The following is a 26850-nucleotide window of genomic DNA, read 5'->3' on the forward strand; positions in this document are numbered from 1 at the left end:
GTTCAGGTGTCGTCCCCCTTGTATGGTTGCTATAGGTCAGCGTGGAGGGGAGCCCTGCTGCTGGTCTCCGGAGCATGGTATAGTGCTTGATAAATTTAGGCAACAAATCTTCACATGTACTGCATCTGTGGCTCAGAGGCATGGTAATCTCTCTATATGTTTGGATCATAATGTAAATCTTGGAATCCACCTGAAAGTTAACAAACGTTTTCAATCCTGCACCAGATCCATTTCAGGTTTGCTGGATCACCGAGCTTCACTGATGAAAATATAAACTCTCCAGCCATGGAGAGCTTTAATAAATCAGGGCCAATGTGTGAATAAATACTTTTTCCCTAAAAAGCAGACTTTGTGCAGGAGTGCTGTCTGCAGACATACAACAGCATGTGTTCAGGTGTGTCTTGTATTACAGACAGGAGTGCACGGAGTCTGTCATGTTCTGTGTTTGCTGCAAATATCAAACCTGGTGGAGCATCTGAATGATACAAGTAGTTCTGGTCATGCTCTGTGCTAAGGAACTATCATTTAACATAGTGTGTGTATGTGTGTGCGCACGCAATGCTGACAGTGTGTCTCTATGCTAAATACCAGAAATCAAAATTTGATTCCCCTGGTGTACAGAACCAGGCCACGTGGGAAACACCTTTTACAAATGGATGCGGCTCACTAACCAGTCAGCAAAAAAAAAAAAAAAAAAAAGGACAAACATGGTTGTGAGTTGGGTGCCTAAGGGCTTCCTACCTCCTTTTTTTCCCAGACATGTTGGTTATGTTGCCCATGCTTGGCCTCAGTCCAAAGGTTACACCAACCTTATTTAATTGGAAGGCTGTGCTCCCAACATTCTTCCAGAAGATGGTCAACAGACCAGCAAAGTTTACATCGGCAGTACTTTCCAAGAATACCTGAATACCTTGGCACCTACTGTATATGTCAGTCAGAACACCTCCTTTTTTCCCTTGAGGGCTACCAATAAATAAAAAGGCCTTGGTGTCTCCCAGATAGTCTGTCTAAGCCATCTGCATAGTTAATTGGACTAATGGTTAGAAATCCTTTTAGGGGTCACAGCTCAATAATAGTATGTCTTTCTCTTGTGCAAGTGTCATTAGACACCTACTGTAAGGCAGCAACCTAATCTCCTACTCACACATTGTCATTACTGCGTTGAACTGGCAGCCTAAACTGCTGTTAGTTTTGGTCAAATAAGGTCTGTCCACTAGTTTCCTTGTGAGCTTTAAGTATTTTTTAACTTCTCTCCCTGGGTGTGCTGACAGCAGTCAGGAAAAAGAAAAATTTATTATTTACCATTCTCCTGATAAGCTCCATATCAGCATAATTTTTGAGGAGGGCTAGTTACAGAACACTAGGTGTATGGACCACCTTGAATTTATCTGTTAGGTACTGAGAGTGGGAAGGGATTATCCTATCATGTGCTGACATGGAGTTTATACGGAAAGCAAAATTACAGTAAGTAATACATTTTCCTTTATTATGCCAGTGTTCTACCTACCCCCTTTACTTTGTTCCAACTTTCTAAGGCCTGCACCCTTAATATGTCCCATTTTTGTATTATTTCCCAACTGTCCAGTGTTGAGTATTTTGATCCAACTTCCTAGTGTTTCCCATGTTTTTGTAAGAGTGTAATCTCTTGTAAAAGTTAGGCTTGGTTCACATTGGCAGAAAAAAAAATACTGTGCCATTCACTGCTCCCAAGTGACCTCTGACTACTGCTAGGCACCTGGAATTTGGTTATAGGTGGTAATCAAACAGCAGTGTTTCCTGGCGTGAGGAAGAAGTAAATTCAATCTTATTGCCATTGTTAATTCAGCCTAATTTCAAATGTGATCCTACTAGGACTATGTCTAGATAATGCAAAACTCTTGTGGAAAGAAAACCTAATCTGTCCACAAACCAAGCCCAACATGTCCCACGCTGGCTCAGCTTCAGTTTTTATCTAAAGCTCACTGTTCCATTGAGCGCTTCAATTTTCTTTCTTCCAGGTGCTGCTTCACTTCCAGGTGTGAGATCCTAAACAATTGTTTACAATGATTTGAAATTTCAGGGTCCACAGGGGACCCTCATAACTACAGGAAGCCAATTTTGTTACTGAATTTCAAGATATGAGGGGCGCAAGTTTGAAAACCTGTACAAATTGAACAATGGGGTCGCTGTTTCAGAGGACAGTGCATCTACAAGTCCAAAATTGAAAATTCAAATTGGGAACCCCAGGGGTCATTTGCATAGCAAGGAGTATTGGGGTGGGATCCCTAAATGTATACCTACCTTTCACAAAACTATACCTGTCATACTATGCTACCCTGTCTGCTTCTCTTCTTTGAACTCCAATTTCTCTGGAATGGGGATGTGTAGAAAACCTAACATTTCGATGACACACGTATAAACCAACCTAAATTTTAATTTGCATGGTGTCAATTGAACATAAAAAACTCTACATATCAAACTGCACTGCACTGCCCTGTTACACATATTGGGAACATTTGTGGCTAACACCCCCAAAACTTTCATCACTATGGCATCAAACAACATAAAAAACTTTACCCATCTAAACGCACCTCCCTGTTACACTTGACTGTACCCTTCCAATACCTGAACTTAATTTTATTTTGATGGGCAGAGTTTGTTTTGTTGATGCTATACCACATACTCGGAAAATTTAGATTCAAAGAAAAGTAGCAAACAGGGTAGCATTGACAGGTAGAAAAAAATTTAGAGACCCCCTCCCAGTGCTCGTAGCTATCTAGGTGGCCTCGGGGGTCCTCAATTTGCATTTTTATTTAAGGGCTTGCTTTTGAAATAGCACTCACAATGCTGTATTTTCTTACTATTGACCGCCGCACTAATATACTGTGAGCTGTGGATTTAGTAATTATAGACGGAATCATTGAATACCTGAAAGTTATTTCAAGGTGTTCCCCCATATTAAATAGGCTGAGAAACGCTGATGTAAAGGATATCTTTGCTGCTCAATTAAAAATTCTATCCATCCCAGTTCTCTGTTCTGGTTAACATCAAGTAAAGCTCAGCTACCCATAATGAGATGTTTTGGGACACACCATGGGATATTTAAAAGTTTTTTAGGAAATTTATTCAAGAATTAATCCCATAAAATACATCAAAGAAGGAATTTACAAGTGACATTTTTCATGGAGGGTACATTATAACGTTGACACTGGGGCAAAAGTCTCAGTTCAAACATAGATGTTATTTGAGTAAATCTGTACCATGAATGTCCATAAATATCTAAATTAAATATGTATACTTTTTTTTTTACACAATGTTCTGTGCTATGCAAAGGACATAACTTCTGCAAAGAACTTAACTCTATCTCTGTTGCTGCATGTGTGATAGAAAAATTGCAGGCTCACCCAGTTGACCTGTCACATATCATATCTGCAAAATATATTGTAGGGATACTGTTAATGAGGTGCTTCCCAACAAAATGATGATGCCCATTGTCTGTTTCTCTTACAGAGTAGTATCAAAATATCCTTGTGTTTCTTTGTATATTGTAAGACCCAAACAAATAACTCTTTGCTCCATTACATTGTTAGTCCTTCAATTATATTTTTGCAATGCAAAAGATCAAAAAAAAGTTTGTAGTTCTTTTATATTGTCCCTTTGAAAAGATTAGTATGATGTCTCTATAATAGTACCATACTACTTGGTAAATGGGAGGATCTGAAAATAGGTCATGTTTCCTCCTGGTACAGTTTTGCAAACAAGGGAGTGAGTGTTCTGCAACACCCTGTACCTGGCAGTAATGGGAACCATTGAAAACTGTTGTGGGTCAAGATAAATTTGAGGATATACAATAAAATCATCAAGTTGGTGCAGGTGCCTACAGAAGTAGCATGTAAAGTGAAGTGAAGTAGCATGCTAAGTGAAGACCAGCGGCTTTTAGTGGTAACAAAACTGCTAAAAACATGTTTAACATTGAATCCAAAGGGTCTGTTACTTATATTTTTTTGACTGGCAGCAGGAGGTAGCTGCTGTCTTTATAGACTTGAGTTGTTGTCATTTGCAAATGCTTAAAAACAGCTGTGCAAGCATTTATGTGTTTGCAAGGGGTTTTTACAGCCAGTTTCAGTACAGAAAAGTGGGGTCGAAGGAGGAACTGCTCTGCTAGGATTTTGCAGCCACTTGAAAATACCTGGCAGACAGCTTAATAAACACAAGGCTTCTGGAATGGGGAAATGCAGCAGTAAAATACCATTAGTCTGAACCCCGGCTTAGGGGTCCTGGCATGTAGCTGTTCTAGTTACTGTATTTAGCTCTTACCTTAGACTAACCTCCATGAATATTGTCAAATTGATGCTGATTTTTTGTCCATTGATGGGCTGAATGTAGAGGGGACATAAAATTCACCAAGCTGATCCACCAATTTTAATTTTAGGTGAGGTGGGCATTGAGAGGTGTGTAAATCTCAGCTTATTAACCACAATGTTGATGTATTCAAAGGTTTATTTTTTCTGTTTACTTGCAGTGACATTTTAAAATACATTGAATGTAAAGGAACATACCTTTTTGCATGAATTCTAACACATTCTTGTTTTCTTTTTCTTTAAAGCATTGGCTGGACCCTACGAAACCCATTAAGAAACAAATAAAAAGTATGTATCTGAATGCTGTGCTTTTGTTTTACTTTTAGTTGCATGTGTTTCACCGCATACTGGTAAAGATCTTTTGAATACTTTATATATGTAAAAATTTGGTAACTTTGTTAAATTTTGTTAAGCATTGATTCTGTTGTTCATTTCCTTTATGTATATGCTTTTCCTATGTTATATACAAGCTTTGCTTCAAAAAATTCTTAATCATTTGATGCAGAGCATTTTTAATATAAAGTTGAAAGAACCCCACCCTGCCTTTTTATAAAATCTTCTATAAATATTAAAATAGTACAGCATTCAGAAATGTATAATTTGTTGAAATCATTAGCTTGTTTATCAGCCTGCAAAACAACAATGCCTTTCCACCTTTTTGTTTTTCTAATTCTGTTATATTGCTGATATGTATTATGAGCCTTGAAATATTTGGGCACTTGCCTGAAATCTTCTTGTGTTTAAATTTTCATCAAGTTTCGCAAGTACAAAGCTAGGCTTCCAAAATTTGAATGAAATTATAGTATGGCTGCACGGGTAAGTATATGTATGTGCAGTCAGATGAAGAAGAAAGTACACCCCCCCCCCCCCCCCCAATTTTAGGGTTTTACATGTCAGGCCATACTAAACATCTGGTCCTTACCAAGCACCAAGAAATCAAAGTGGAAAAGTAATGTGGGAAAAGTTAAGTATACCCCATGATTTATGCACTCGTAGAACCACTTTAAGCAGTAATGACTTAAAGTAATAGTAATAATTGAAGTGGATCAATCTTGGTCCAATTTTACAACATTGCTTTAGTTTATTGAGGTTTGTGGCAATTCATTCATGCACAGCTTTTTAAAACTCCTGCCACAGTATTTTGTTTAGATTGAGGTCTGGACATTGGCTAAAAAAAAAAAAAGAATGAAGGTGTTGCAATGGCCCAGCCAGTCTGTTGCAGATTAGCAGGTGTGCTTGAGATCATTGCTCTGTTGTATAACCCAATTTTGGCCAAGCATTAGCTGTCATAGGGAGGGCCTCAAAATTGGCTGCAAGGTACACAGGCCCTCTGGCTGCAAAACAATATCAAATCACTGCTTCTCCATTACAATTCTTAACAGTTTAACAGGCATTTGTGCTGTTTTTGGTTTTCAGTAAACCTGTTGCTTTGGGTTATGAACATCTTCACTTTAGTCTTATCTGTCCAAAGGACTTTGATCCAGAGGACTTGTGTTTTCAGATGCAACTTTGCAAATCTAAGCCTCCTGCTTCCCCTCTTGTTTTAGAGAGAAAAAGGTTTTCTCCTGTTAACCCTTCCAAACAAGCCATACTTGTTCAGTATTTTCAAAATTGTACTGTCATTACCTTTTATCAATCTAAGGCCTTTAGTCTGAGATGTAGGGCTTTTTTTTTCTTCTTTTTTTTCACATGACTTTATCTGTAACACACACGTCAACCAGACCAGTCAGGATTCCAGAGCTAACCCCTGTCCACTTCCGTACCTACCTACCTACATATGAGCAGCAGAACTGGTCCCTGGAACAATGTAGCCAAATGACCTAATTTGAGTCATTTGGCTACATTGGACTTAAAGGATTTTCTGCTAACTTTGGTTTTGGTACCATATTGCACGGGACACCGTCAGCGGTTTCGTGGAGTTCATGCTTTAAAATGCTTTCATTGCTGTTTAAGCAGCTAAAGGAGATCTACACTATTTTGGCTGAATGTTTTTCAATTTTAGCCATATACGAGTACTTTAGCATGAAAAAAATGGATAAGTAAAAGATATTTTCATGTAGAGGAACTGCTTAATCTCTTAAGAGATGCATTGTACTTTGACTAAACTTTTGTTTTTTTAAACAGTTGGCCCTCCATATACTTTGCACTTTCGAATTAAGTATTACTCCTCAGAACCAAACAACCTTCATGAAGAGTTTACAAGGTATGTAGCAAATTGACCACATATTTGTGTCCCTAAAAAGAAAATACATATTCCTAATTAAACAAAAATCTGTAGAAACATTTATGGAGCACACATAGGGCTTGCAAAGGAGGAAAATACAAAGATTGATTATTTTATTTTTATTATTATTTACTGCCTTTCGTGTTTCTAATAATCTATCTTTTATTGATATAGAACAATGAACATTGTTCTCTCTAGAAGGTTTTAGCCTGTTGCTCCACCTGGCAGCCGTGCCTCTCCTGCCCACCTCTCATCCACAGCTCTATCCCTCTAAACGGATCACAGTGGGGCTTCTCCCTGCTCAACTATCATCTGTTCAGAGGATTACAGCTGCCAATGAGAGGTGGGTGGAGTAGCGCAGCACACAGTTCAGACTTAATGGGAGTGGGACAAAGGCAGTTCTGCCCTTATCTGATAGCAAAAGCTGCTTCTAAAATGTATCCACCTTAGTGGGCGTGTATACTTACATCATTGGCAGCATAGTGTGAAAGCTGTGTGCGAAGTTTGCTTATCAATATTCTTCAGTCTTAACAACTCTCTGTTTAATCTGTTAGATCTCCTAAACTGTATGTTGAAACAACTTGAAATTGTTAGGGGGCACTGGGGACCCTCATAGCTATTAGTAAAATGTTAGCCCCCCAGCTTCAAAGAATTTCAAGATATAAGGGTCAGAAGTTTAAAAACTTATGAAAATACAACATTGGGGTTTCTGTTTCAAAAGAGAGTGCGTCTAAATTGAAAATGCAAATTGTGGAGCCTCAGAGCAACTTGCATAACAAGGAGTGGGGGGGTGGGGCCCCTATCCCTCTGTGCAAGGGAGACATTTGGCTAACCTCCCCCCTAAAAAAATGTCCTCAATATAGCATCATTAAAACCTAAAATAAAACTCTGCCCATGAAAATGAGCTACCCTGCCCTGTTACACATTACTGCCCACTTCTAACACTTAAACTCCATGTTTCCTGGACTGGGGAGGTGTAAAAAAACAAAAACGTGTAGGGAACAGATGTTTCCTACTTATTTATGGTTTTCCAGTTTAAGGAAGAAATGTTGTACATGCTGGGTATTGTGCATTTCTTTCTGAATATCTGAGTAAAATGGGTCGTTCAGACATTTCAAGAACAGTGTACCTCATTTGAAAGTTGATTAGAGAGTGGAAAATATATAAGGTGCAGAAAATGATAGGCTGCTTTATTAATATGATCTCAAATGATTTACACTTTCAACCAAAACCTAAAAGATGTGGAAGGAAATGGTAAAACTACCAATTAAATGGATAGAAGAATAGCCAAAATGGCTATAACTCAGCCAATGATAAGCTCCAGGGAGATCAAGGAAGATTTAAAGTTACCAGTAAGTACTGTTACATTTAGAAGACACCTATGTGAAGCCAAGCTATCAGCAAGCCCCTGCTAAGTGCCAATAATGGAAAACACGTGCTGAAGTGGTTACAGTTTGTCAAAAAAACACATGGCTGGTCTAAAAAAAAATGATGCAACATTTTGTGGACTGATGAGAAGGAAGATTGTTCTTTTTGGGATAGTTGCCATAGACAGATGACCCCAAACACTGACTTCAAGCCACAGTACACTGTAAAGACAGTAAAACAAGCATCATGATATGAGGTTGCTTCTCATATTATAATGTTTGGTCTGTTTATCACATACCAGGGATCATGGATCAGTTTGAATACATCAAAATACTTGAAGAGGACATGTTGCCTTATGTCAAAGAGGAAATGCCCTTGAAATCTGGGTTTATAACAAGGCAACAACCCCAAACCCACCCAAAAAACGAGAGACAACGTTATGGTTCCAGGCCATCAAGATTAACATTATGGAGTGGCCAGCCCAATCCCAGGACCTTATCCAACAGAAAACCTGTGACGTTACATAAAAAATGTTGTTTCTGAGGCAAAACCTAGAAATGCAGAAGAATTGTGAAATGTAGTTCAATCATCCTGGGCTAGAATACCTGTTCACAGGTGCCAGAAGTTGGTCGACTTTATGCAAAACTGATGTGCAGCAGTTTTCAGAAACTGTGGTTATACTCCTTATTTTGAAAAGCATTCAACTCCTCTATATTCATGCGTTTGTGGGGATTACCCAACATAGTTGGTGGGTTTGTCCTGAGCCAGAGGCCTGAGTTAGTGTTGCTTTAAAGGTCAACAGACCATTTCACATCTTTTTAGGGTCTCCGGTGGAGCCTTTCCTTCTGTCTCAATTGTAGGCAATAAACAGGTGAATTTCAAACACATGCGCTTAAACTCCGGGGAAACAGTCGGTGTAGACATAGCATTGGTGTTCTATTCCTGAACCTTCTTTGGTTTTCTTTGCTCATCTTGATTTGTAAGAACACTATTTTAGGAGCAAGTATAACCCATCACAACCAATTCAAAAGTACAAAACACTTTTATTTAAAAAGGGGTAATGAATGTTTTAAAAAAAACATAATATTGATATTTTATTCATATTTACTGTATAGGTATTTTATTGATTACTGTGTTGAATGTTAGCAGCTTCAGCCACATTTTATATTAGAGTCAAACCAGGCTACCTGTATACTCAGGTTTAAAGTATTTTCTCTCAACTTACAGCATTTCTTCACATTTCCTTACAGGATGTATTTCAAATGGTGTCTTGTGTAACTTTTCTACAGAAATGTACTAAAATGTGTTTGTTTTATTTAAGGTATTTATTTGTACTACAACTTAGACAAGATATTCTTACAGGAAAGTAAGTATATTTTTATGTATTCATATGCGTAAATAAAACGCTTTATAGAGAAAAAGAGCTGGTGTGTGGCATATATTTTTATTGGCTGACTTAACGTTCACCTGTGCCCAGATTACAATCAATAAGATATCTTACTGTACCATAAATTACTGATATACCTAATGCTATCTGATTGCACAGTGCAACAACCCGCTTGCTGCGTAGCTGCAGAACAGTCAGAATGCTCATGCTAAAAGCGATCTGTCACCAAAAGCACATAAAATATCACTTTTTTTAATTATAATTTGTAATTATAGAATAATTACAGCAATGACGTGTGCATTGAAAATAACACAATGGTAAGTACAATGCTTAAACTATGAGTAAACAAAGGAAAAATCTCAATATTGGGTACCACGTAATTTTACGCTTCACTTGAGTGACTCTTGGTAATAGTGCAGAAAACTGCAATACCCAGACTTATACTGAAGTAGCCTGAATTGACAGGTGGTATAACCTACTGGCCGGACAATAGGAAAGTCTTCTTTAGGGTATTTGCAAATTGGTTCATCAAAGATGGTATATACCAGCTGGAAGACTGCGCACCAGAATCTGCACATTTTGGGGCACTCCCACCAAATATGAAAGAGTATCTGAAGCAAAGGGGACAGCCCCTGACCAACCCCAAGTACCACTGCATCAGCAGATTATAGTTAACCTCAACAGAATTTACATTAAACAAGCATTTAGTTGTAGCTTCCCATATCTCAGTCCAAGTATCAGAATCAGGAGCTGACAGCAGGTCTCTCTCCCAATGGGACATGTAGGAGGATGGCCTGGGAAAAGTACCAGAAATCAGGCACCTTTACAGTTCAAAAAAAGTATTCCCTTGCTGTTGGTTAGCTATCACAAATATATTCAAAGGGGGCAGCTCTACTGCCCCGTGTCAAAGCAACACTTTTCTGTATTGCCCTGTGTGGTCTAAAAGTAAAGCAAAGCAGTAGCATACCATACTATGTTTCTGTACTTTGCAGCCCAAAGCTTCCTTAAAGCCAATAGAGATTTGGCCTTTGTCTCTTTAGCAATATATGCTCCCAGTGCAAGTTCAGTTGTCTCAATTAACTTTTTGATGCAATACACGCAGGCAAGAGGAATTTGAGAGAGCCTACTTTTCATTACCATTTAAGGAAATCTAGACCCTTTTCCTGTATTCCTCAGGATGTTTTCTTTAGTTCAAACTTCCAAAAATATAATTGAAGGCTTTATCTGTAAAGACATTTCTATTTCAGGGCTTTGTATTGTAGAACAACGAAAAATAATAACACACAAGATATTCATACATATCTTCAATAAATTGGAACAAAATTAATAGTCCAACCCCCATACTTATCAATGGAGTTTATTTGGACTGTATACTAGACAGAGAGTTTCAATTGGTAGTTCAATCAAGTTAGTTTCTCCTTACTGAGTGTAGAGATGTCAGGTAAAAGTATGAGGTCCCATTAACCCCCCCATGCGTTTTGCCTTATCGGCTTCCTCAGGGGAAGACTTAAAAGATGAACTGTAAAGTAGTAATATGAAAGGGATTAAATAATCCAATGGGCTAGTTTTCACATAACACAAATTGTACTTGAAAAAGTCAAACCAAAATACCAGAATGCACAAGATGCAGCAGGATTCAATGAAGTCTGTGTTTCTGGCTAGAGGTTAAGGAGGGCACAGAGCCTGCCTGAAAAGGCTTGGTCTCCGTGTGGAGAGGATCTTGGTGCTAAACCACAGAATACCTGGAGAACATGCTTGCATGGATACTGCATGTATTGAAGATATGTATGAACTTCTTATTTATAATTATTACTTGTACTACAGTACACATTTTACCAACTAAAAACCCTGCTGTCCTATTCTTTTCTCTATTTTTTATTGATCATTATATATTATACTTTGTGCCATTTAGAATGACATATGTAACAATGTGAATTTGATACAAAACTTTGCAAAATTTAACAGATTAGGTATTTTTTTTTCTTTTTTAAACATATATTTTATTTTTTTAATTCCAGAGCCCACAAACATGTAAATAATGTAAAAAGAAATTTGAAAACAGATTAGAGTGGATATTAGAATAAGAAAACATTACATATACAGATTTTTAATCTGTTTATGAATGAAACTGTAAGTGTAACAGTAATTGTGCTATATTGTGTTCCTCAATAAACATCTGAACAGTATTCCAACTAACTGCTCAAAAGCTCCATTAACTCAGCATTAGTTGCACATTAGCAGTTCTGGTTGGGGGTGGGGGGTTCACAGTGGGGAAGAGGAATTAGGAATAGACTTTAGCTCTGTGTATTTTGGTGAATAACCCTTGCCTGCTGAAGTGTATCTGTTGCGTTTTTTTAAAACTTGGGTGTCTCTGCAAAAATACACAGGATTTTTTATAAGTAGACGTTTTCGCACTGGGTTTAACTTGGTTTTCCCTGTAAATCGCTTTTTCCTATATATATATATATATATATATATATATATATATATATATATATATATATATTTTTTTTTTTGTTACACTTGCATTTAATAGAAAACCCAATAGCAATAAATAGACGCTAAATAAAAACCTTCTAAATACATTTATAACACTATATATGACTATAAATACCCATTTGAGGCAAGTCCCATTATAAAGATTAACTAACCTTATGCCATATGCAGTCAGTTCATGTTCGTATATGAAATATATCTGGATATTTTATTTCTAGTAAGTGTCAGTTGATGTAAGTACTGTTGGCCTCACCTCTCTCTTTGTTAGAGGTTTCAGCCCCTTTCAGGGGGAAGATTTTTTTTTTGTTATTTATTATTATTATTATTATTATTATTATTATTATTATGCAAGCGGCAAGATGCATTTTTTATCTCAAGGTTTAGAAGATTGCATCAACCAATTAAGGTGTTTTTATTACTTAATATATTGGTCTGTCTTGTTTTACAACTTAAGATAGCCTTAACCTTTATTTTTCAGAATTTTGAAGTAAGATGCATATAAATATTTGCATGTATACATAGTATTATTACTCCATAGGTACCGCAAAGCTGAATTCCAATCACAAGGGTTTTTTGTTATATTCCTCAATATCTCTAAAAGACATAGATCCATTTGAGAGCACTATTTGCATGTGCAAGCCCTTTTAAAAGTGCTTGCAAATGTAGCGATATAACAACTATACTGCACATAACCTGTACAGAAATAGAAAAAAAATGTATAAATAAATTATAGCAGGAACTGAAATATATCAAAAGCGTAATTTGTCTGTCAAAATCCTGCTTACATGCCAGTCTACACATGTATCTTGCAAGAAAATGGCCAACAATATTGGGACCCTTGCATTTCTGTCTGAAAATGCTCAAATTCTCCCAGAAAATTGTTGCAATTACACATGTTTTGGTGTTCATGTTTTCTTTTTTTGGCAATGGACCAACACAAAGCAGAGAAAAAAATCTGGGACATTACAGACAAAACGTAAACAATGACGTGGACAAAATTGGCACCCTCAACATATTACTTGGTAGCACACCCTTTGGAAGAAATAAATGATGATAATCGCTTTCTGTAATAATCAGTGAGTCTTTTACATCTTTCTTCTGGAATTATGGATCACTCTTCTTTTGGCAGCTGCTCCAGGTTTCTCAACTGTTTTCTCCCAACTGCTGTTTTTAGATCTCCCCACAGACACTCTGTGAAATTTAGATCTTGACTCATTGCTGGCCACTTCAGAACTCTCTAGTGCTTTGTCTTCAACCATTTCTGGGTGCTTTTTAAAGTTTGCTTTGGGTCATTGTCCTGCTGTAAGACCCATGACCTGTGTCTGAGACCCAACTTTTTGACACTGGGCCCCACATTGCTCCCCAGAATTCTTTGGTAGTCAGATTCAGTTTTTAAAATACCATGCAAACAGTCAAGACTTCCAGTGCCTAAAGCAGCAAAGCAATCCTAAAACATCACTGAACCTCCTCCATGTTTGACTGTAGTGACGGTGTTCTTTTCTTTGAAGGCTTGTTTTGTTTTCCGTAAACAGTAGAATGATGTGTGTTACCGAAAAGCTGTATTTTGGTCTCATCGGTCCAGAGGACATTCTCCCAGGAGGATTGTGACTTCTACATGTGAGTTTTAGCAGTCTACAATCTGGCTTGTTTATCTTTCTGTGTCAGCAGTGGAGTCCTCCTGGGTCTCCTGCCATAGCGTCCCTTTTCATTCACATGGCAAAGGATAGTGTGAGCTGACACTGTTGTACTCTGTGCCTGCAGGTTAGCTTGAATTTGTTTGGAAGCTGATCAAGATTCTTTATCCACCATTTGAACAATTCTTCGTTGTAACATATCATCAGTCTTTTCTTTTTTGTCAACAACCAGAGAGATTAACTACAGTATCATGTGCTCTAAACTCCTTTATATTGTTACATTAAGATTTCTGGAGATGGACTTGTAGCCCTGGGATTGTTTGTGCTTTTCTATAATTTAGGTTCTCAAATCCTCAGACAATTCTTCCTTCTTTTCTCTATGCTCAGTGTGTTACACACAGAGTCAACATTTCATTTTAACTGATTGCAAGTAGGAATTGCCAGCATCTGTTAATTTCTGCAGGTGAGTTCACAAAAAAGAGCATCACATTCTTAAAGTACAATTCTGGTGGAGTGCCAACAATTTTGTCCAGGCTATTTTTGACATTTTGTGTGGAATGTTTCGGCTTTTTTGTGTTCTTTCAGTGCCAACAAAAGAAATAAACATAAAAATACCAAAGCATTTGTAATTGCAACAATTTTCCTGGGAATAGTGGTGCATTTTCTGACATAAATGCTAGGGTGCCAATAATTTTGGCCATGATTGTATTTAAATAAAATTTTATTATATACCTAAAAACTGAACTCATAATGTCATAAACATTAATGACAACATGTTTTCAAATTTGAATATACTTTTTTTTTTTTTTGTCATGTAGATTAAAATGTCCATATGAAACTGCAGTGGAGTTAGCAGCTTGGTGCTTGCAAGGTGAGTAGATTCCTGCTTGACTAAAGGCTATTTTTTTTTTTCATGGTAGCAGTCGGTATAACTGGAAACTGTGTCCTTGTCATCCAGCAAGTAAACAATACTAAAGGTTAAGTAGATTTAAATTTGAAATAAAGCTCATTAGTAAACCTGACATTTTTTATTTGTGTTTTTGTAATTAATACTGTGTAATATTGTACTTTCTTTTTATATGGAACATAAGTATTCATCTTAAACATAGTTTGAAGTATAGCCATTAAAAACCCCAGTCCTTTCTCTCTGTTTTCCTGTTTTTGATATATTACCTCTGGGGTAGGCCAACAATACACTGATTAAGCATTGAGTTACGCATTTTCCTTTCTCCTATTTATGTTCTAGAATAGTCATTTTTATTAGATTGAAACTAATTAATGGTATTCCTTGTAACACTAAGAGGAATGCCTTGCATATAGTAAGAACATTGAATAAAGCTATACTATAAGGAGCTGGCTGCTTGGTTATATCCTGTGATAAACCTTGTGGTCCAATTACTTTGTAGAGTGGGACAAACATGAGCAGAAAGGTCACATGACAAAATCTACCCGAACAACCACAAACAACAGAAGTAGTACTGACACTATTTACTATTGTATGTCAGTCGTTGTTGAAGCCTAGAAGTTGCACACATTAAGGATCAATTGGATCAATCGTGTTGTGTGTCTGTTTTTTTATTGTTTGTTTGTTTTTGTCTTTTACAATAAGTTCTTTTTACCTTACAATGTGGAGTGTCTATTTTAGCAGTTAGTTTTAAAATCCCTTTAAATGCAAGTGCCTAATCATTAAAGATAGCTTACTTTTAGCTGAAGGTGAAGGATACACAATCCTTGCTCTCCAGAATTTTTAGGGCTTCTATAAAATGTGTAATTTGACAGGCCGTCATGCAGCATAAAGAAAATACCTTGTATTAGATGATAGGGTGCCTCCATTCTACAAAATTACCAGCTGTGTTAATCAAATCCAGTTTATTTTCTTGTAAATATTTTCAAGAAATTCTGAAAGTAAAATTGGAAAAAAAAAAGTTTATTTTAATAAAGTGGAACTTAACTAACCTCTCTTTGCTCCTTTACAAACATTTTCACCCAGTCTTCTTTCAGTTTGTAAATGTGCAGCATGTTCAGCTAAAGACTGCAAATAGGCAGGTTGGTTTGCTTTATTGCAGAAGAGACATAGCCTGTCCCAAACCCATAAGGTAACTATTGGCTGTTGGCTTAGTGTCATTTTTTTTGGTTTATATAATATTAAATCTGCTCCTTAGGCAAAAATAACAAATGTCTATTACTGAAGTCATTAAATGTGTTGTGTGAGTTGGTAACTTTGTAAATTCTGACCTTGTAAGAAATAAAACTAAAATAGGTGACACTGTTTAATCAGTTTTCCAACATTGATTTTATTAGAAATGTGCATTATAATCATCTCCCGTCTGGACTACTGTAACATTCTTCTCGCTGGTATTCCACTAACCCGACTCTCCCCTCTACAATCTATCATGAATGCTGCAGCCAGACTCATCCATCCTTCCCTCCGCTCCTCTTCCACTGTATCTCTTTGTAGTTCTCTCCATTGGCTTCAATTTCACCTTAGAATCAAATTTAAGCTCCTGTGCTTTGCCTTCAAATCCCTACACAGTTATTGTCCCATTTACATTTCTGATATGGTTAAAAAATACTCCCCTGCTGCTCTCTCCGCTCCTCCAATGACCTACTAATGACTTCCTCACTTATAACCTCATCACATGCACGGCTCCAAGACTTCTCTAGAGCTGCTCCAACTCTCTGGAATGGTCTTCCTCGTCCTATTCGGCTTGCTCCTACTTTCTGCTCATTTAAAAGAGCGCTCAAAACCCATTTTTTCAAACTTGCCTACCCGTCTTCTTCTGTCAATTGAAACTACCACTACTTCCCACCACTACATATCTCCTATCCTATTGTGTGTAAATTCCCCCACCTGCCAGATTGTAAGCTCTTCGGGGCAGGGTCCTCTCCTCCTTTATCACTGTCTGTATTAGTCTGTCATTTGCAATCCCTATTTATTGTACAGCGCTGCGTAATATGTTGGCGCTATATAAATCCTGTTTAATAATAATAATAATAATATAATGTGAATTATACCAAATGCGCATTATACCAAAATGTAACATTCACTGTTTGCATTCCTTATTTGTTTGGTTGGAAATCCATCATACTTCTGATTACAGTTTTTGTGCTTAAGCCATCTTTGATAATATGAATAAGGGGCACATTTTCATATGTTGTGGTTTACACAGGGCATTGAATTCTTTGTTGAAAATTTCCCACATGTTTGAGTAGCGGCAAGTTTTTAAAAATGTTGTTTTTTTGTATGATTCTGTGAAGCTGAACGAAGGTATTACTACTTTGTATGTAAAAACATTTATCAAGATGTACTGTAAAGGGTATTTGAAAAAAAACGATTTTCTTTTGAGAATAAAATATTATTTGATACTGTACATCAGTGCACATAAAAGGGGCTGTTGAGAAAGTCCTGTCTTTGCCCAGAAAGAAGAGAGCCAGAGTTATAAAATAACACATTTATTCAACATATTCCCCCCTAAGACTGATGTACTTGGTACAGCGTAGTTATAGCTTTTTTAGACCGTTCAAATAAAAGTCCTTTGGTTGGGCCACAAATCAGCTCTCAGCAGCGTCAGAAATGTCCTCAAAACGTTGCCCCTTCAGGTGTTTCTTCAAATTCGGGAACAGATAATAGTCCGAAGTGGCCAGGTCAGGTGAGTAGGGGGGTGGGTGGACCAATTGGAAACCCAGGGTGTTCAATTTGGCAGCCACAATGTTGGATGTGTGCGCAGGTGCATTGTCCTGCAAAAAAAATGAAAAGGGATGCCATGACTTTTTGGCCATGAAAGTTTGTTTTCCCAAACAACGGGTCTTTCTCAAGGCTTTTAAATCATTTTTTATTGACAACACTACATGATGGCTGTGTGTCACAAACCCGTCAGAGGGACACATTGCCTAACAAATCATTGTGGCATATCTATTTTGATGCAGATTACAAAGCAATTTAGGTTGTGAAAATAGCTAACTATCTTTCTCCCTGCTCTGGCTGCTGTGGTTTATTTATTGTATTGTGTTAGTCTTTTCAATACCAGCTATTGGTTGTGTTTCTTTGACTGATTTGTGTATTTGTTTTATTTTGCTGATGTAAAGTACACTATAGATACATTTAAGAGGTTTCACATATGTTTTGAAATTTTAAAATATTACCAGTGCTAGCAGACTTGTTAAATCATTACTCCAATAACCATATATGTTAAAGTAACCACATTTTATCAATGTGGTATGCGTCCTATGACCTTTTTGTTAAAGGGTAGAGGTAATTGATACATATATACTGTACCTAGGAACAATAAAATAGCCACATTGGTATTATTTGGTTAATTATACAATTTTCATACCTAAAAATTTTAAATATATTTTAAAGACATACAAGGTTTTTTATTTTTATTTTTTTGTTTGTTTTTTTTTTATAAAACAGCTTTTTTTTATGTTGACAATAGCTCATAAATGGGAGAAGAAAAACAAAATCAATGCAGTTTTTATATTTGACTTATACATAAATAAACAGAATCACAGTCCCATCTCAAGACTTTAAATATTTTTAGTAAATCCTCCAGGCTTATATGTAATCGTAAATGGTTATGATATAAATGTGATCACATTACTGGGCACCTCTCTGATTGGTTCACTTTTGTTAGGTGGGTAGCAGCCACACACAAATTGTTCTAGGTTGGACAGTCATTTCCACTTGCCTGACTAATCAGGACTGGCCACTCTTTATGAGCAGGTGAATAGTTGCAGCTACCTTGTTTCCCCGAAAAAAGACATACCCATAAAATAAGCCATAGCAGGATTTCTAAGCATTTGCGCAATATAAGCCATACCCCGAAAATAAGACATAGTGATAGGCGCAGCTATGCAGCGTACCGGTGCAGAGCGGTAAAGAAGACGGGCAGGCCCATCAACAAGGTCGGCTCCCCCTGTCAGGTCCTGGTTGTTCTGTGTGTGGAGCAAGCTGAGGTATAGAGGGAGACATAGAAAGTAAAAGTCTCCTCAATGAAGTGAGGAGCAGGACGCTCTGTTTTAGGTATTGTGTGTGGGAAGAAGTAAAGCTGTGGCTGCTGTTTTACTCAGCACCGTGGGTCTCTCCCCCCACACCAATCAGCAACAGTCTGTGGGTCTCTCACCCCCCCCACAAACACCAGTTCAGCTGCTGCTCCCCAGCACTGACCAGCAACAGTCTGTGGGTCTCTGTCACCCCACACAAACACCAGGGGATAGGGGAAAAGCTTTAGCAAGCAGTCTGCTACTGAGCCCAGAGAGATGAGGTCTATTGCTGGACATGAAAGATTGGGGCCAATGGTTCTAAAGGAAATGGAGTTGCAAGAAATTCAGGATGGAATTCCGGGTTTGGAGAGTTATGACGATGTTCCAGGAGAAGACGACTTAACTGTTTTTGAATAAATGTAGATTGTTGTACCATACTTAATAAAAATAAGACATCCCCTGAAATTAAGCCATATTGTGTCTTCTTGAGGAAAAATAAATATAAGACAGTGTCTTATTTTCGGGGAAACACAGTATCTTGCTACGTTAAATTTTAGCTTTGTGGGATTAGAGACTGTCTGCTTTTTACAGCTCCTTTCTATGCCTAAAGTTTTAGACAGGTGTGCATGCATTCATCTGTGTCTAATCAAATGGTCATTATTAACAGGGAGATGTTCCCTCATTTTTATTCTCACTTTGGAACCTCTCCTGAGACGTGTAAGAGCAAACCTGAACATACATTGAGTAACTGGCAGGTAGAGCACATAAAATAGGTGCTATTAAAAATATTATAAAATATTTCCTTACCAAATTTACTAGCTGAACTTCAGTCTTTTGCCAATCTCTCTAACTTTAGGATCAAACATAAAAAATCAGAGGGACCTTATGTCTCTATCAAGCTTCGGATGTACTTCTCTCCAACAAGTATTTTTGTTCCGCTGGGTCCAGATGTCATTACAAATCTGGAAACCATTATCCCTCAGGACCTTAGCAAACTATATGCTCGTAATTTCTTACCCCTATTGTTGGCTTTCCAGGTAGAGCTCCAGGGGTGGTCTACCATCCTTGTCTTAATCTCTCTTCCTCAACCAGTACCACAATTGTTACTCATTCACCTGATGGATGCAGCCAGGGCATGCATCCCCATGTTGTGGCATCAGCCGGAAACATGATCTGTGACCCAGTGGTTTAATAGGATTAATGATCTTTACCAGGTGGAAACCCTCACCGCAGATCTGCACGGCACTGAGGAAGTAATGCATACACTTTCTATTGGACAACATTCTTTCACTCTGCAGAATATCTAGACCTGCAAGGCTCTTACTCAATTGCTTTCCCCTGCCAGCTACTCACTGTTGTACACACCCCTTCTAATCTTTTTTTTTTTTTTTTTTTTTCTACCACTCATCTTTGTCCAACCCCCCATCCTTTTTACTTCCCCTCTCAACCCATATACTATACTACTTCTAAAAAATAAAAAAATACACACAGTGGCCTTTCCTATAAGCAACACATATTGATATCTCATTGTTCCCACAAGATAAATGATTCTTAGTGATTTCAATTTAGTCTATATATTTTCTGTTGAACTGAAGGTGTTTACCCTTTTCATAAGGAGGTATTTGTTAGTATGAGTATGTGGGGAAATGTGATATGTGACTGTCTTAATTTTGTTGGCTTCGTTGTACTGCTTTTTCAATACTTCTATTAAAACTAATTTTAGCAGGGGGGGTTCTCTGTCTGAGGACCTGAAAGTTATTTTAAGGGGTTCCCCAAGTTGACAAACACTGGCTTATAAGGTGTGTTGTAGTGGGTGTGTTTTTTTTGGTGGGGGGGAGGGTTACAGGAGCTTTTGGGGAAAAGGGGATGGCTTCTTGTCTTTATTTTTTATTTAACATATTTAAGGCATACCAAAAGGTGTTAAGTTAAGGGGGGTTAAACAAATGAGATCTATGTCCTGCCTTAAGCAGAAATGTATTTTTTTTTGAGAACTTAAAAATGAACTTGAGGTTACTTGATGTAATTTTTAGCGGCGGAAGTTAAAGCCTTGTAAATGAATACAGATTTAAGCAGATAACCTTTTACCTTAAATATGACATATATTATTTCCATGATGTTTTAAAATATTTCTTCAGCTGTGATTTATAGTGGTTTTTGTTTTCTTTCACACCTACTATTGAGTTTGTTTTGTTTGTGGTTGGAAAATAAGCAAATGAAAATACTCTCAGGAGTACAAATTTATGTAAGAAAATTAAACTCATGATTTGAGTTGCTGGTCTTTGAAGAGCAAATGTAATGCGTTTTGTTTAATTTTAATATCCTATTGAAAATTCTGAGAGAAAATGGGTGTTTGTGTATCTGTAGCAGGTCCAGCTTATTCTTTTTCTGAACTGGCATTTAGGCATTTTATAATTTATTTGTTTTTTTAAGTTTTTTTTTTTTTATATTTTATTCCTCTTTTTCAGCGGAACTTGGTGAGTGTGAACTATCAGAACATACACCAGAGCTTGTGTCTGAATTTCGATTCATTCCAAATCAAACTGAATCTATGGAACTTGATATTTTCCAGAAGTGGAGAGAGCATAGGTAGGTTTGTTTAGTTTCCCAAGATATGTGTGTGTGTGTGTGTGGCTATAATAAACCACCAGCTTTTTTTATGTTGGTTTTTTAAAGCTGTATTTTCCAAAATTATCGGTATTTTATGATGTTGAAAAGAAAGAATATCCACACATGCATTTTTACTGGCTTAAACAGAGAGATCATGTACCCAAATTTTTTACATCTGTTAAATGGATGGGTAAGAAAACTGTGTAAGGTGGGGGGGAATGAGGGGGCGGGGGAGGTATTGGAACGCAGAAACATGTAGATATTTGTTTTAGTTAATTACTCATCATCCAAACTGGACTATTTTTTTGCAAACAGACTGTAACAGTTACTGGAAATGTTTATAGTATAGGAGAGGGAACTGTTGATAACAAAAGTAAAAAGTAATGGATGATGTATAAATAATTATATCACATATATGTGTTTTTTAAGAGCTAAGTTGATTTTTATGTGTTAACCAGTCTAATTTAAGCCTACACTTATTTCTAAATCCTTAGTTGTTTTGCCAGGTAAATGTTCATCACTGCCTGTTAATGACTGGTAGAGTGGCAAAGCTTGTATTAAACAAGTATCCAGCTTTCCCTAGCCCTAAAGCAAAACAAAATGCAGAAAGTATTGTGTACAAAACTATTAAATTGGTATTGTGTTTTATATAGTCCCAATATATTATGCAGGGATTTACAAAGTCTACGGCTTTTGGAGGGAGGTCAATTAACCTAACTGCATGTTTTTAGGATGCGGCAAGAAAACCCAAAAGTTCCCAGATGAAAACTAACATAAACAAATATGCACACTGGTTCTCAACCCTGGTTCATTTAAGTCCACGGTTCTAGTCCGAATTCATTAGTCTGTAAATTAATTTACGGTGTACAGTTTATTCATTGGAAATCCACACATGCGTGATTCAAAAGAGACCCTTGGTTTTACTGCCACAATTTTACAAGCACTCACCAGTAATTTAGACCTCTTTAATTAAAGAAGGTATCTCACTTTTTTAGACTTCAGTTATCAACATCGCAAGACTGTTGCTAAAAGAGAAACCAAACAGTTATTCTTCCTGACTTGGAAATGCGAAAGGAAGTTTTAGAGTTAGGATGACAGTGACCATTACCTTTTTGAGTATAATAAATTAGTTTACTTTAATTCACTGAGACATATGTGCTGATTGAAAATCAATGTCATACAAGTGGGTTGTGCTGCCATTTCCAGAATAGGTGTCTGGTTCAACTCTCAACTGTGTGTGTTTATCTGTTTTTCAACCGATGTCCAGGGAAGTAAAGTCCCCCCTATTACCTGCTCCTGAACTCTGGAATGAGTTATTATTTTATGAAGCAACTGTTTGGCAGACAGTCTGGATAATGTCAGATTAATTATGTAGATCCTTATATGAGCTCATTACCTGTGATCATGAGACTGTCAATTTGATATACAGATTAGGATTCAGACCTGCTTTATAATGGCAGCCCTCACATGTCAAGTGTACTTAACACTAGATTTACGAAAGACTCTAGTCACAGTGATTCCATGTTTGGTTACGGAACCTAGTCTTCTGTTAGAGGCCCTCAGAAAAATACATAATTTAAGGAAATACTTTGCAAGTTTTCAAATGACTGCAGCACCTTTTTTGCCTTATTCAACCACAGTTACAATGTCATCATGAAAAAGCAGCTATAGCAGCAATTTTAATGAGGCCATCAGCTGTATTGATGTCTTATCACATAATTTACACAGTAGCATCTGCCAGGTACAGTGCTCCAATTTGACACAGCAATTTAACTCCACAAAACAGAAAAGTTATCTTTTTTTAGTAGCATTTAGCATAGTTAATACTTTAGAAAGATTTGTTAACCTATGCATTGGTGTTACAAAATATTACAGAATTGGTCTGAATCCTAAAGATCTGACCATGAAACAAGTGTTTCCTAGGTTTAAAAATTTAGTGAATTTAGGGTCTTAAATACCTATGTGAGGTATGTGGTACTGGATTCTAGTGAGCTAAATCTCCATGTGATTGTTGATGCATTTTTTTTAATGTAAGATGCTATAAGGAAGTCGTTTTTTTTTTAAAGCCTGCCAAAATCACCCCTATGGATTTAATCTATTATGCTTTGCAATATTGTTTTCTTTTTAAAACTTGCCTTGTGGGTGAACACAGCATTCATTCTTGGGGGTTCTCAAATGTCAAATTGGGTAATTTTTATTTTTGGTTAATTGTCTTTTATATTTTGTAAGAAATGGGTAATTGTGCATAGGTTCGTGAAAGGTCCAGCTAATTTACTTTAAAGTTGGGGAAAGTTCTCTGAACCCTCACTATCCAAATCTGGCACATTCTCCTATGAATGTATTGCATTATGTGGATATTGGACAATTTGGAAACATTTGCCCAAAAATTACATTCATATGCAACTGAAAGAAAATTGGATTTAAACCATTCACACAAATCTAAATGATTTATCAATATCCCATGAATTAATGCACAAATGTAGCTCCATTTGTACAGAACAAATATATAGCACACTCCCAGAAATAATCTCTATGAAAATTGCTTGTGCACTCCTAATTGAGGTATTAATCTGCCCTAGAGAGCTGTCCTATCTGCCTGTTTGTTTAGTTTTCTGTGCACCTAACATTCTTTTATATGAAACAGAAACATATTTCAATTATACATGGTTGATCTTCACCCAACTCATTGGCCCTGATTTATTAAAGCTCTCCAAGGCTGGAGAGAATACACTTTCACCAGTGAGGCTGGGTGATCCAACAAACCTGGGATGGATCTGGTCCAGGATTCAAAGCATTTGCTAACAAATAGCAAATGACATTGAAGAAATCCATTCCAGGTTTTTTGGATCACCCAGCTTCACTGATGAAAATGTATTCTCTCCAGCCTTGGAGAGCTTTAATAAATCAGGCCCATTGTCTCAAAGAACTCTGGGAGACTAAGTTTTAGATAACTACAAAATAAAATGTTTGTACTTATGTGTATCTTGTGGTGAAACATCATTTTTAGATTGGCTTCTTGGCTGTAGAACTGAAAATGAATACCAACTTTCACAGTATCCATATACATCACAGCCTTTAAAGGATTACAAATGTGAAACAATCTTGTGCTTCTATCCTTTTTCTGCAGTATTGAGGAGTCTATGTTTTCTTACACACCATTTAATCTGAGGCATAAATCATCATGTAATTTTTTTATTCATGCATTTTAAATTTCCATTCTTCTTTATAAAACAAAGACAATCTTGACCCTGTCAGATCCAGAGAATGTCAGAGATTTTCTGTTCAGGTTGTTAAATTTGGAAAAAGGGTGGACTGGGGTAAATAAAGTCTTGAAGAGAGTCTTGAGTCTTGAAGAGACTACTGTGGTTTTTAAAGTGAGCCTGTAAAATTTACAGTTATTAGATCTAAACACAATTACTAACATTTCATACACAATTCAAATGGTAATGTAATTTCTAAATTTCTTCATCAAAATAACATTTGGAGAGCTATGTAAACAACACTTTTGTTTTCCTTAGATGAGCTGCCGGTGTTCTGTTTATCTTCAAACGTTGGTGGCCAGCTATAAATTAATGGATGTAATGATGCATTCTGCACAATAATTGATGTGTGGGTGGGAGCCACTAGTTTTTAAACTATATTTACAAACTCAAAAATGGGTGTCCTGGATAAAGCAACCATGTTACATAAAATAACTCAGATCAAATAAAGCATAATCGAAAAACTGGTGGTAGGCAATATCTAATGTAGCATCTGTACAATGTTTTTTGTTGGTTTTTGACTAGAGCATTTCTTTTAACCTGTGTTTTTTTTTGTCCCCCCCCCCCCCTCCATTCTAAGGGGTAAAACACCAGCCCAGGCCGAGCTATGTTACTTGAATAAAGCGAAGTGGTTAGAGATGTATGGGGTAGATATGCACATTGTTAAGGTAATTCATTTATTCTGTTGTAGTTCAATTTGTTTATAATAAAATTTTAAGTTTATAAACTTGGTGTGTACATGGTGCAGTGCTGTTCTATATGAATAATTTCATACTCAATGTAACAATTGAGTACAATCAACTGTTAAAAGAGCAAACTCTTGGACGCTAAATAGTTTAGTAAATACATTTTAGAAATGATTTTCTGAACTAGTATATATATAGTTGTCAAGTTGAAAATGTAACAAGCTTTAGGAGGAGGCAGGGTCCTTTATTCTACTTTGTGTGGGTACCCCTTACCCATTCCCAAAAAGGGTTAAATAAGTCAGAGAAATAGACACGACGCAGTAGAAAGTGTTTTTGTTCGATTCAAGCACCTCTGTGTGTGTGTGCACACACCAATATACTTTCCCTCAAAATATAATGAACAAAGTCTGCTGATTTAAATAACACATTAATGCAACGTTTATATGCTGTAGGGCCATGTGAACAACTTACCAATTTTCCTTCAGGGAGGGGTTTACTCATCTTTCAATGTTCTATTTACAAACACATATAGTCTCTGTAGTGACTATAAACACAGTGGCATTACTCAGAAGCCCAGGAAACAGTTGTTTGAGCTTTCAATCCTTCTACAGACCACGCTACAGGAACACACTGGAAAAGGGAATGTAGAACAGATGCTGGCCCTGGGGATTGCTAAGCAACATCGTGGGACTGCTGTTCTAATGCTGGATTTTCACCAAAGATCAAACGCCAAAAATCTAGCATCTGTATGGAGCTGTAATATATATTTTAAGTGAATTTGAATTTTTGAATTAAAATCTTTTAAAATTCATCTTTTAGGTGAATTAATGCACTAATACAAAAGCTTGACTTGCTATCCCCTGTTGAGCAGAGTTGAATCTTGAACATTAAGAAGCAGCACAAAGAGCCAATTAGGTGTTCTGCAGGCAGAGTGAGATAAGGTTTCCTGTTCTGCCAAATAATGCTTTTGTATGTGGCAAAGTTTTGTAAATCTCAGGACTTTTATAGGCAGAAATTAAAATTCTTCAGCATGAAAAACTGCTTTCATATATGCCTTTCATCTGTGTATTTAGCCATTTACCTGGAGTTCAGCTATATTCATCACTGCAATAGTGTAATTGGGACCTAATAATATCATGCTTGATGTCATAAGTATGAGAAAATATTCTCTGCATTTTTGCACAAATGACCTCCAAAACGTTAAATAGGGTGTTGTTCACTTTGTATATGTAAGCTGCTATTCCTGATCTAAAAAACACTGCTTGCCTGGTTGGAGTTCTCTCCTTTTATTTTTGTTTTACTGACTGAAAATGACTATGCTGCTCAGGTGTTCAGATATTGAAACACAGTTTTGCTTGTTTCAGCCTAACATTAAAGCAGCTGGCATTCTTTAGAATAAATTGAGTAATGGTAATGCAAAGTAGGTAACTTTATAATAGGTCATTTGTAGTTTTATGATACATTTAAACATTTTCAAGGAAGAAAGATGTCACCTGCCACTGCAAAATAACTGCTAGCCCATCTGTCCCAACTTTCCAACTAGAAAGTTGTCTGACACAGATGTATCAGGTAGATCAATGAAACAAAGCGCAGGCTAAAAATGAGTCAATATGTTGGTGTCTAAAGTTAGGAAGAATGCAAAAACATTTACTTTCAAGATAACCAATTTGCGAAGAGGAAGTTAGTAACGAACTGGTATTTACTAACTGGTAGGAGAAAAATGCCCCAATAGTATGCTTACATCCTAATTTCTAGTTTTTGTGTACATTTGTACACATTAGTATCAGTGACACTGCTCTCTCTTGGTTTGCTTCCTATCTGTCTGACCGCTCCTTTCAAGTTTCTTTCAATGGTAACTCCTCCTC

General features: G+C 36.8%; 1 protein-coding gene across 2 annotated transcripts in view; it reads left to right on the forward strand.

The window, feature by feature from the left end:
• Positions 1 to 26850, forward strand: part of EPB41L4B (erythrocyte membrane protein band 4.1 like 4B) — a 159830-nt gene that overhangs the window by 41227 nt on the left and 91753 nt on the right. For both annotated transcript variants that reach the window (XM_072411912.1, XM_072411914.1), the window contains exons 3-8: positions 4586 to 4628; positions 6465 to 6543; positions 9254 to 9298; positions 14268 to 14320; positions 20898 to 21018; positions 24880 to 24967. In XM_072411912.1, coding sequence (XP_072268013.1) covers positions 4586 to 4628; positions 6465 to 6543; positions 9254 to 9298; positions 14268 to 14320; positions 20898 to 21018; positions 24880 to 24967 — 429 coding nt within the window. The remainder of the gene's footprint in view (positions 1 to 4585; positions 4629 to 6464; positions 6544 to 9253; positions 9299 to 14267; positions 14321 to 20897; positions 21019 to 24879; positions 24968 to 26850) is intronic.

This window comes from Pyxicephalus adspersus, chromosome 5 (assembly GCF_032062135.1).
Source record: "Pyxicephalus adspersus chromosome 5, UCB_Pads_2.0, whole genome shotgun sequence".
Classification (NCBI taxonomy): Eukaryota; Metazoa; Chordata; class Amphibia; order Anura; family Pyxicephalidae; genus Pyxicephalus; species Pyxicephalus adspersus.